Raw genomic sequence first — 12407 nt, 5'->3', positions numbered from 1 at the left:
AGGGTCGGGAAGAAGAGGAACATTGCTTTGACTCACTCATCACAATAGCATATCAATTTAGAAGTAAGCTTGTTATTATAGATTACAATGAACAAATTTTATCAAATTAAACGAATTCAACTTAAATACAATTGTTTTTAACAAGAATTACGCTGGAACGTAACTACAAGGGCACAGTTTTCACATTCCAAACTTGAAAAATTGTAGAATTTCAAGAGAGGAATTAAAACAAATATTCAATTGGCGAATTTAGTGAAGAAAAAAGTTAAGTAAACTTTCCGAAAAGATGAAAAATTTACTGTGAATGAACAAAAAACTTTCTTCTGTTTTTTAAAGAAAATCAAACATAAAATTTAACTACTTTTCATTAGAGCTTCTAGTAAAACTAATTTCAGTATTGCGATAAAATTTTCCTAGCTGAAGATTTTGAATTTGAAAGGACAGTTGACATCCATGCGAGATACAAAGAAAAGGAGTTTAAATCGGCAATACTTTCATTAAATTAAAACTACATTTTGAGAAAAAAGAACAAGATAAAAGCTTCAAAATTGAAAATTGATTTTCTGAAACTTCTTCGATTAACACTTTAAACCAGGGGTTCTCAACCTTTCTGGCTCAGTGTCCCCCTTTTAGCATTGACGTCAGATCACGTCCCCCCCCACCCACACCATCATATGAGGTCAATACTAGTAGGACAATCGGAAAACGGGCCTTAGAAACTGAAGCTGGTTATTAAACGCGAACATAGATAAGTAACGCAAAATTGAATATTATTACACATAAATTTTTTTTTGAACATATCATTAAACATGAAACCGAAAAATTAAAGATCGAACACGAAACTAAAGAATTAAACACAAATGAATTAGATGTATCTGGGATGTAGGTGAAGTTAGAATGTAATTGAAATCACTTTCACACAACATGAGACTGCTAGCCGATAATTTTGAGAGGGACCATTCGAAATTGTTTCTTTAAAAACTTGCTTGAGATGTTAGTCCTAAAGGTCACCTCTCAAATTGTGCCGGATTTTTTTATCTTTCCGAAAAACCACCGCATCTCTTCAAGTTTCTATATCAAATTTTCGTTTTAGAATAAAAGCAGAAATAGGGCGAATTCATAAAACTTAAGATAAGTTTTAAACCAAAAAATTCGTCATGTATAAGCCTTTGAATAATAATAAAAAAAAAAAATACAAATCCTGAAAATTCAATTTTATGCTGGCTTTGGTTACGTTAGAGGAAGGACGGAGGTGATGGAGAATTATGATTAAAATATTTGGCAATTCAAGTCTTAAACGCAGTTTTAGGTTTTTGGAGACAAAGAAAAGGGGTCGGGGATCCTGGAAACTTTATATAAATTGACCTAAAAACTTAAAGGAAACTTTGTGATTGAAGCCCCAAAAGTGTTATTTCAGGCTGCTGTTGGGAAATTTAACGGATAAGGGCTTGTTAAATACTCGTCGCAGGATTTTTTCCCCAAATTTAAGTCATAAAGTGCAATTTTTCGTTAGTTTTCGTGTTACTTGTGAATAAGAGTAGAAATAGAGGCTCTCCCATAAAAAATCCGAAATTAAAGCCCTAAAAACACAAATATAGATCCTCTTTGGTTTCTTGACCAATAGAGGTACTCTGAGAATAACAGTGTTTGCAGGTTATCATAGAGTCTAAAATTTGTCCTTTGGAAATAGAAGTTCTGTTTCGAGGAGATGAATGCAATTTCACCTCCAATTAAGACCTAAATTTCTTTAAAAGTAAAACATAGCTGTTAAATTTGTTTTTTTTTCTTTCCCATTTTTCATTTCTTTTTTTTCTCTCTCTCTCTTCTTAAAAAGATTCCTACACTTGTAAGGTTTTGGGAGGGTCCACGGCCGACATAGCCTCCCTCTAGATCCGCTCATGTGAGACTGAAGGGCTGCCATTGTTTGTCATTAAAAAGGTTTTTGAATATTGGGTTGTAACTGCGACGAAACAACCTCTGGTTACCTTCAACACCTTCTTCAATATTTTGACCTTATACATGCTAATGCTGAAAATCTCCAAATATTTGTGGATCAAAACCGCTCGAAATACTTTTTAAAAGTCGATCATGGCAAAAATAGTTGTTTGTGACCGCAAAATTGAGCAAATCATAGTTTCACTTTTTCATTTAACTTTTTAAGAACATTCACGCCTCCCTTGAAATTTATCTACACCCCTCTAAAGGGGAGCGCCTCCCAGGTTGAGAATCACTGCTTTAAACTAACGCTCTTCGATTAGCAAATGCGAGAAAAACTATTAAATTTGGGGTTTATGTCGACACACTAAATCTCCAAATGACTCAATGCCAAGAACTAAATGCATTCATTACTTCCGATTTATTGATACAAGGTGTGACGATTATTATTTTCTTGAAAATTTGCTTTATTTAAAACACAATAAAAGTGCCTTTTAGTCCCATTCAACATAATCCAGTTCCCTATTAATATGTCGCTGTATACAAGTTTCTACTGTTCAAAGCAGTGTTACAGTTCATTAGGTGTCACTTTCTAAAGTAAATCTGTCGTTTTTGCTTTCATCTCTCTACAGACTGAAAATGTATTACTTTCAATGTACTTTTCATTTTCGAAAATAGGTCGAAGTCAATTGATGAGTACAGTGGATACTCGAGCATGGTAATGCGCCAGCTTGCCAAAAACTGTTTCACAGATAGCTGTACTTCGTTAAATGAAAATCCTAGGTCTTCTTTTTTAAAGGTTTCTGTCAATGTTCGAAAAATCTGAAACCATTCTTTCAATGTTTGCATTAGTTACTGATATCACGTGTGGATAAGAACGCTTATCAACTTATTATCCAGAATGAGGTTTCCCATCAATTTTACAACTAGACAAAATTTTTATCCTCATAGAAATTTACATCAATGGAAAAATGAAATTTTCCTCTCTTTTTCTACACAATTTTGTAGACGGTGCTCCAGCTTCTGTATCCCAATATCATAGAACTCCGCCGCCAAACCTTTCAGGAAACGTTTAACCTCTTCTTTGATTACAAGGTCACTACGGAAGCGTTGGCCGTTCAAGTGTTCCTTTAACCGCCCCAGCAATCAACTGAGACAGTTATTATGCAATACTAAGAAAATTCAGGCGAGCTATCCAGAACCGCCGGCGAGGACGATTGACAGCTGGTGTAACGCTGCTTCACGACAACTCAAGAAACCCAGGAATTTTTGACAGACTTAGGGAGGACTGTCATGCCCCACCCATCTTACAGGCCGGACCTCGCGGTTTGTGATTATCACTTGTTCCCGTAAGTTAAAGGAACACTTGAGTGGCCAACTTTTCGTAGTGACGATGAAATCAAAGAAGAGGTTAAACGTTTCCTCAACGGTTTGGAGGCGGAGTTCTATGATATTGTGACACAGAAATTACAACAATGTCTAAAAAATGTGTAGAAAATGATAACGATTATGTAAAAAAATAGAGGAAAGTTTAATCTTTCCAACGATGTAAATTTTTATGAGAATAAAAAAAGTTTGTCCGTTAGTAAAATTGATGGGAACCTTATTTCTGGATCGACCCTCGTATATATATATATATATATATATATATATATATCCTGGTTTTTAAGTGTTTTAAAACTTATGATAGGTTTTGTAGTGTAAATAATACAATAGGCGGGTTTTTGAAAATAAATGCCTAAGAAGTAATTACTATCGATTTTTTATTCTCATGAATTAAACAACATTCTAAAAATCATGCTAATCCCACAACGTTCAAGATTATTTTACTTCAATTAATAAGAATCTTTTCATGATAACTGAAAAGAAAATAATTACTTGAGCTAATTCGAGGCAGCATAAAGATTTCTTTTCTTTCAATAAGTAGCAGAGTGTCGGGCTTACACCAACGTAAGGCGAAACGGGAGGGAACCCCTTGACAATTCTGGAAAGAAACACAACAAATCAAAAGCATTCAGTTAGTTTGCTGAATTAACTGTGCTAAGAAATAGATTTAGCAAGCGGTAAATTATAAGCCGGTGCTTAATTAAAATTTAGTGAATGTCTTGCTGAACATCTGTTTTTATTGTCACTGCGACACGGTTTATGATTTCTCTCTTAAAAAATGGAGTGTTACGATAGAATGAATTAGAAGCTCGAAAGCGCAACTAAGCACAAAGCCTGCAAAACAGAAGAAATATTTATGAGAATTAGCATACATTTACTTTGAAATCAGCTTAGGAAGTATTAAAAATTCTTTGTTTGAGTTTCTGATGAATATAATTTAGAAAATAAATACGAGCTGCAAAATAAATGCTCGTGTTAACTAAGATCAGTTTATTTATGAACTTATTTGATGGTATAGCAACATAGCCGTATGCAGTGGCGCACACATAAATTTTGCAAGGGGAGGGAGGGTCCAGAGTTAAAAGTCCCATTTTCATATCATACCCCGGTATGCCGTCAAACATATTCAATTAATTTTATCCATTATCGAGAACAAAAAAATGAAAAAAATTAAATATATAATTAATATTAATTAATGAAAAAATATCAACAGATATTTAATTAAATTACCAGAAAGTACATGAATTTATGCATTTACTTTTCTTATCATTCAAAAATGAAAACAGCGAAGCAAATTCAAGTATAAGAAACACCAAGTATGAAGATTCAGAAAAATCTCATTTTAGTCTGTAATTACAAAACTAAAAACATTATTATTTCAGTGTATTCATTTATCTTTACCAGTCTGACTCTATAGGCTTACAAAATATCGTATAATATAGTTTTCTTGTTCTATTTCGATTTTATTTATAATTACCTCAGGTGTGTGATGGTGACTTTGCTTGAATTCAGCAGTGCAAGAACCCCCTAAACTTTCATTATACATAGAACTTCTCAAGTATATTTTTAGCTTTCTCAAAGTCGAGAAAGATCCCTCGCTAGTGCAATTTGTTACAGGAAAAATGCATGATTTTTAAACATCTTTTAACTACAGGATTTTATTTCTTCACTTAAACTGAAAGTATTGTTCCCTTTGTATGGAATTATTTTACGTATAAAATACATAGAATAGTAATCGAAATAATGCAAGAGCTATGGGAGGGGTCAGGACCCCCTGGACCCCTCTCTTGTGTGCGCCACTGGTCATATGTAAATGCGTCAAAAGAAGCCTGCAATAGAGGAATTAGAAAAGGGGCTGTTTGACTATAGAGTTACTTTACCTTTTGACTGCTCTTTTTTTTATTTACGAAATCTCCCCAAAATATTTATTTTTATGAGCAAAGGAAAAAAAGTCAATTTACACAAATTATCTTAGAAATGTTACTTAGTATAATAAATTTACAAACTAGGCTCATGGAAAAATAGATCATGTTGGGTTAAAGGTTGTACTGTCTAACCACGGATTGTATGGAAAGGCAAACATCCGGTTTACACGCGGAAATGGAAGCATCTATTAGTTTTCAGGGATGTCAGCTTTTGCAGATGTATGTTAGCCTCTAAAGTAAGCAGAGTCTCAGTCAAATAAGCAGTATACGCGCATAAAATTTTTATTTTTCCCCTCATGCAGATGGAATCACCTCAACTGGATGTTTGCCAATTTCATACAATCCGTAGTCAAACAGTAAACCCCCATTTCAATATAATTTAAAATTGATAACTTTAAAATAGCCCAGATGTGTTTCATTTTCGTTAAGCAATCACGAATTGCTTATTATTTTCTCCTGACTGTTGAATGACATCCATTTTCTAATTTAAACTACCTTCTCGATTTTTCATCCAGCACATAACATCTAACATACAGTCCATGGCATTCATTTAATTTTTGACGTCTTGTATTGAAATAATGGTTGCGGTAAATGCCATTAGTAGAAACAAGATACCCAACGAGTAGGGTCCTATCGCATTTCGTGATTGCGGGAAGCATAATTTGAACTCAAGTACTCAAAACTGAAACTAATTTTTGAAATTTCTGGCTGTTGCACTTTTGTAAAAGAAACCATTTGCTCATTATATTTTTTTCTTCAAAGAATGTACAACCAATTAAAAATTTTCTTTATCTTTTCCGGTTAAAGAATCAAATGGATGCCTCACTTGCCAAACTGACTAATTCCATAAAACAAAAAGTAGAGAATAATTTTGAAGAAGATGGTGTTATCCATGGGAGTAAATAGGCCCTCGTGTTACAATTTCTGCAATCACATGGTCAGAAATGTACTGAACCAAAACTTTCAATATAAATTCACGTGCTAAGCATTGATATTTGCATGATTACAACAGAAATGAGGATTATTTTTAGAGTGAAGTTAAAGTGGATTTGGCAATTAAGGCAACCAAATAAGGTCAATAATTAAGTTTTGAACAATTTTTTGTTTATTTATTTATTTTCTTTTGAGCATTATCATTATTTTTAGGACGATGGTTATTTATAAAAGACTTTTGCCAACATAGCATCGTTTTCATACCGAAAAGGTCGACTGCAAACTACGTTTCTTAAATATCCCCAAGTTCAAAATATTAACTTCGAAAAATTGTCAGAGAGGCGAATAACGAGTAACTAAATTTTATGTTGACATCTGCTTGACAAGTCTATTTCAAATTCAGATCAAGAGTTGAGAGTTTTGAAAAAAAAAAAAAAAAAACATTTCGTGATCTTGACAAGTCAGAAAAGTATTGCCGAAAAGTAAAGAAAATACCGACCGTATTTTGTTAACATTTCACGTTTATACTTCATTTTCCCTCTAAAACCCTAGATCTCAACGTTGACACGTATAAAAGTACATGTAAAAAGCTCATGCGTGACAGAATATTCGATAACGTTGGTATATTTGTAAATAGTTTGTCAAAACATTTACAAATATAAATCTTTTACAGCGAACAATATATTTTTTTTTCGTTGAGAAAGTGAATTTTTTATTTATTTCAGAGTAGTTTCTTATTGAATTACTTTTGCCATTTAGTTTGTCGCAAATAAAAACTTTTGTACCGTATAAGATTTTCAGGCAGTAGTTGTTTATTTCATGGAGCGTTAGTTAATTTATAATTTGCAAATACATATTATAAGAAAAAAATTAAAACCTTACGTTTTACTTGTGATTGATAGATAGCGAGTCGCCTGACATTTTGCCTTATTCACTGCCACTGCTTGAAATATTTTCTGAAAATGATTATTTTACCTCGTAATTCGTCTTCATTTCTGCACCGTGTATAATGCTTAGACTATTATCAAGTTACCCAGATGTTTAATAAAAATGCAACAATATAAATTTATTGTTTTTATTTTTCGGCACAATGTTTGTAGAAACATGAATTAGTACCTTTTTGATTTTTTAAAACTAAATAACAAGTTATCAGTTTTACAGCAAGTCTTACTCTTTATAGATTGGCGTACATTCAGTTCTCTATATCGTTATAAATGTATGTTTGCTTACTTTGCAAAACTACTTTTTGACTTAGAGCGTCTTCGACTCAACCTCTTTGCTGAATTCAGTAAATTTTAACCCATGTTCGAATAGAACATTTTCGAAACTTCTCTACAAGCTTTGATGAATTTTAAAAGAAATTGATACCTACTCTATGAAAATTTTCTACTATGTTAGAGTCAACTGAACTAGTCAAAATGCTTTGGGGTGATGCAATAAATAAAATATACTTTGTTGAGTATAAAAATGCAAATCATTTCTTGAAAAGTTTTTAAACCTAATTTAAATCTACGATTTTTTATCGTATTTTAATTATGTGTTGCTATACAAACAAGACATTAAAATGAATCAAAGTAATTTTGAATGGTCACGGGTAAATCTTGCAGTATTTATGATCTAATAAATGAAACCGCGCTTAGAGAAGTCAAACTGTAAATACTTTTTCATGCATTGAACTTTCATGAAAAGAATCAGGTCTATAAAATGGCCATAGTACTGCTTTTTTAGTCATAAAATTCAAATAATAGTTCTTTGCATTTTCGAATCGTTATCAAAAAAAAAAAAAAAAAAAAGACTCGTTTTATGACTGTTTGCTACAACAAGCTCCATATTGAGTGATTATCATAATCATTAAATTCAAATAGTGTTACCCGTAGAAGAAAGAAAAGGAAAAGAAAAAGATGCAAGTTAAACTTATTTATTTTCCCTTGCATTGTAAAAGTTTCAACCTGCTTCTCACTCCCCAAATAAATCTGGAAAAATTCATTGATTGTGTTTAATGGGCGCCGAGCAGTAATTAATTGGCCGGGCGAATTACCTTAAAAATTTCGCAACACTCTCATTCCTAAAAAATACCTATTTTTCGTAAAAGGCAAAAACAAAGAAGATAATATCTGGAATTCGTTTTTAACGAATTCAAGAGTTTTTGCAATCAAGACTAAGATAGAAACCTACAATATACATAAAATTTTTTTTCAAGAAATAACAGCCATGGAACAGAGCATACCAATGATATTTGCCTGAAAAGTTTTATTTTTACTAAGATTTTTTTTTCACAGATACAGCAGACCCTCGTTTTACGAGGGGTTACGTTACACGAAAATGCCGCTTAAATCAAAACCGTGTAAATTAAGATGTAATAGAAGGATTAAAATAGGGGTTACTTTTCATAGGTTTAAAATAAAAATCCTTCATTCTAGTGGTAGATAAATATATAGTAAGTTAAATGTGTAGTTATTTCGTTACATATATACAACATACATAAAGAAAGCATGAATAAACTTAATGTTCATAAAAAGTGCTGTTTATGATAATTTTTTGGCAACACTGAAAACAGATAAGGGGCACGAGTTATGGAAAAAATTCCTTCATTTTTTTTCCAGCATTTCAAGCCAGCAGCACGGGTGAGGTGATAGATGTTAAGAAATCAAATCCCAGTCCCCTCCCTTTGAAAAGATACTAGTTGTGCTCTAGCAAGCTGGTGAACTATGAGCCAGATTTGGCGAAAAGACTTGCAAATGTTGCTCGTACATTTATACATAGAAAACTTGAAGATTTGAAGCTGCCACTTTGCGCTGGTAAGCTGAAGATCATGCAAAACCTTGTTATCGTGAAAATATTCCTAATCTTCTTAAAATTTTTCTTAGAATCAACTATGTATCTTTAGAATCTAACTATATTCACATGGGAAAAATAAATCTGAAAATGAGAAAAAAGAATCGCGTTCAGGAATATTTTCCAAAATTTAATAATCTGCAAAGTTTGTGTCATTTTACTTACTTTTCTCTTTAGAGATAGTCACTGGCTGAAGGTAATGCCACAGGCACGAATAAAATTCACTTGCTCTATGTGTCGTTTTATCTCATTATTATGCAGGGAAGACATTAGGTTAGAGTCTTTTGAGTTCTCTTTTTATGCAATCAAAGTGCAAAGAAGAGAGGATTTGCAATTGGAACCATTTTTGTTTTCGAATTGAAAGCACATCTGGAAAATTTCCCACCGGTTTCTTACTATGTTTTAAAATTTAATAAAAATCTTACATAAAACTTAGGGATATAGATTTCAAGCTGAAAACTTGGTTGATATTACTGAAATGTCAAGATAAAATATAGTAAAGTGTTTAGGGTGCTATCTTGTATTATATTTTTGCTAATTTTTATCAGCGGAAATCAATAAGTAATTTGTTTTTAAATATCGTCTGCACTCTATCAAGATTACAACCATTAATGTTCCGTGTCAGAAAACTTCCTGCAAAAATAGCAGAAATGAAGAAAAAAGTCTGTTTTTATAATTTAAAATTATATTATGCAGTAAAAATGCAATACGGCGATTCGACGCTCACATGTGGAGCATTTGGAAGAAATTTTCTCTATATGTTACAAACAAATTAATAAGGGCTAAAAGTTAAAAAAAAAAAATAATAAAAATAAAATGTTGCCCCAGCAAAAGTACTTGACTCATGTGATTAGGCAAACCCAAAATAAATGTCAAATTTATTTTTGAATCGTTGCTGTTTTAATGAAATTAACCTGTCACGTATGTTACACGCTTTTAAATACATGCTTTTGAGTTCTGAATACCGGCAATATATCTTCCATACCTGTTGAGGCAAATTTATTATATATTGCATTCAATAATTAAAGTAACAAATTGGTGTGGGAAAAAGAATGTTACTATTATAAGTTTGAAACATTTGGGATCTTAAGTTGGCCTCACTGTGATGAGCTCTAACATGGCCCCACTAGATGGCGCTGACGCTTAATGGGCCTTGACAATTTCTGAGTTTTTTGTATTAAACCGATGTAACTACGATCCACTCATGCATTCACCAATCAATGTCAACGTTTCAAAGTTTGTTTACTTTTGATTGGCTGTCGCCCATTTTGACCAAAAGAGGCGCTGATGGGAACCCTTGCATCCACCAATCAATGGCAACGTAATGAAAACAGGTGTTTCCTGTTGCGCCCCCTTTGTTGCCATGAGTTTCAGCGATTGTCAGGGCCTATAAGAATTAAGTGGGGTCATGGTTCTAATCAGAGGATTGATCACATTGCCATGTTTATAATCTAAAAATTAAGTTAAATGTCGGATCTGTTTGAAAATTCCACATTAGTTGAACAACGTTCTGTCACTCGTTTTTTGCTGAAGGTGAAAAATAAGATAATGTATTCTCTAACATGATTAATAAAAGTTGTATGAACTGTGGAAATTTTTGAAAGTTAGTTGAACAGTTCAAAAGTGGTCAAGAGTCAGTGTCTAGCGAAAACCATTCTGGCCGGCCTATCGAAGTTTCAACTTCTTAACTTCAAACTCGAATTGATGACATTATTCTTGCGTTCCACCGTGTCACAGCGGAAATGATTGCAGAAAAATTTCATGTTGGCGTTGCACAGCTCATACTCACAGAAGAGGTGTGATTCTCCAGTAAGTCAACGCACATCCTCAAGTTGCTCAATTAACCTGTGGAACCATTGCTAAAATGGGCTGGGAGGTACTGCCTCATCCCCTTTCTAGCCCCTATTAAGCACCCTCTGATTTTCATTTGTTTGGTCCACTGCATTACGTGGAAAGGAGTTCCAGGATGACAAGGATATCAAGATATTTTGTGAAAAATTGGCTCCGACATCAAAACAAAGAGTTCTTTGCGCTAAAAAAAGCTAGTAACCCGTTGGGACAGAAGCATAAATGTTGATGAGTATTATGCTGAAAAGTAGGAAAAGTTTTTTCGTAGAGATAGACGGTTTTTTTCTCTACGTCACTTTGTCTCTTTAGTTATTGAATGACCCTCGTATGCCGTATATATATTTTACATTCCTGCTAATTACTTTTTTAGTGTTACTTTCAAAAAGAAACAAATAGTGGACCGTTCCACAAAAAATCCGACATTTTGTTCCTTCACATGGAAGCTCTAGTTTTCGCGTCAAAAGTAATGTTTTAAAAATATAATAAACGTTTTTTTCCCTTTAACACCTGTGGTTTATTTGGCAAAAAAAAGTCTGCTTATTAAACGTTTTGAAATTCTGTCGCATGCAGGACAAATTGTCTGCTTTTTCATGAAATAGTCTTATAGTGAACCTTGATTTTAGAATTTGAAGAGCATGTGGGATATGTAATTCCCCACTGATTACTTTTTATCTTTACTGCTAATAGTTTTTTGCAAACAAAATGTTCGAAAAACTAGATGATCATCAGGGTATAACTAGGGCTACGGAGTCAAAGTCAGATTGATTTTGGGGTAAAAGAACCCAACACGGAGGATTTAAAATTTCTTTAGTTGGAGTTCGAATGATTTTGCGGTAAAAGAGTTGGGAGTAGTTACATCTTGTTTGCTACATTTGAATGTTTATCGCAAAATTTTCTCCTTCTCATCCGCTATTGGGAGTGTCCGGATGCAAAAACAAAAATGGCAAAAATCTGCCACATCCAAAGACGCAACGCAGGCTTGTTCCTTGATAACATATTGAACCTAACATAAATGTTCCTTCAACTATTGCCCCAGTTAAAAAACTTAACATAAAATGAAATATTTTTAAAATACCTTAATCAAGAAACAAAAAACATCTTTCAGTCAGGCATTTTTTTTAAGGACAGGAGTTCTGGGAATAATGGTTCCTTTATTTTGATCAAATTCAAGCCGAAAACTAAGGAATAACTACAATTGTTGAGCCTCATCTCCAGAGAAGTTCTGAATTTTCCGGCTATTTCATCAATAAAGACTTGGCAGTTTTGGTTACTAGTGGTTTGACGACTTTACTTAACCCCAAACAATGAAAAGATAAATGATTTGAAAACTTGCCCTCAGAGTTTCAAATCGAAGGTTTCTAGCTAAAAAACATGCAAAACATTTTTACTTTTAAAAATAATCTTTGCCTCATTCAAAATTTCTTCGAACACTAAATCTTCCGTCTTGACAGACTCTTCGTTTATCCATGTACAGAAAGAAATCAGAAAATGAAAAAAATTATTTTGTGGAATCGTGTGTCGTAAAATTTTTTATAATTCAATAAA

At 32.9% G+C, this 12407-nt stretch overlaps 1 protein-coding gene across 1 annotated transcript in view; it reads right to left on the bottom strand.

The window, feature by feature from the left end:
- The window catches only part of LOC129222864 (potassium channel subfamily T member 1-like), a 368024-nt gene that overhangs the window by 46716 nt on the left and 308901 nt on the right, over positions 1 to 12407 (bottom strand). The window contains exon 20 of the mRNA XM_054857422.1: positions 3814 to 3919. Within this exon, the coding sequence (XP_054713397.1) occupies positions 3814 to 3919 (106 nt within the window). The remainder of the gene's footprint in view (positions 1 to 3813; positions 3920 to 12407) is intronic.

Source organism: Uloborus diversus, chromosome 5 (assembly GCF_026930045.1).
Source record: "Uloborus diversus isolate 005 chromosome 5, Udiv.v.3.1, whole genome shotgun sequence".
Taxonomy (NCBI): domain Eukaryota; kingdom Metazoa; phylum Arthropoda; class Arachnida; order Araneae; family Uloboridae; genus Uloborus; species Uloborus diversus.
The sequence above is the reverse complement of the archived record's forward strand: the minus strand, read 5'-3'. Positions and strand labels throughout refer to the sequence as shown.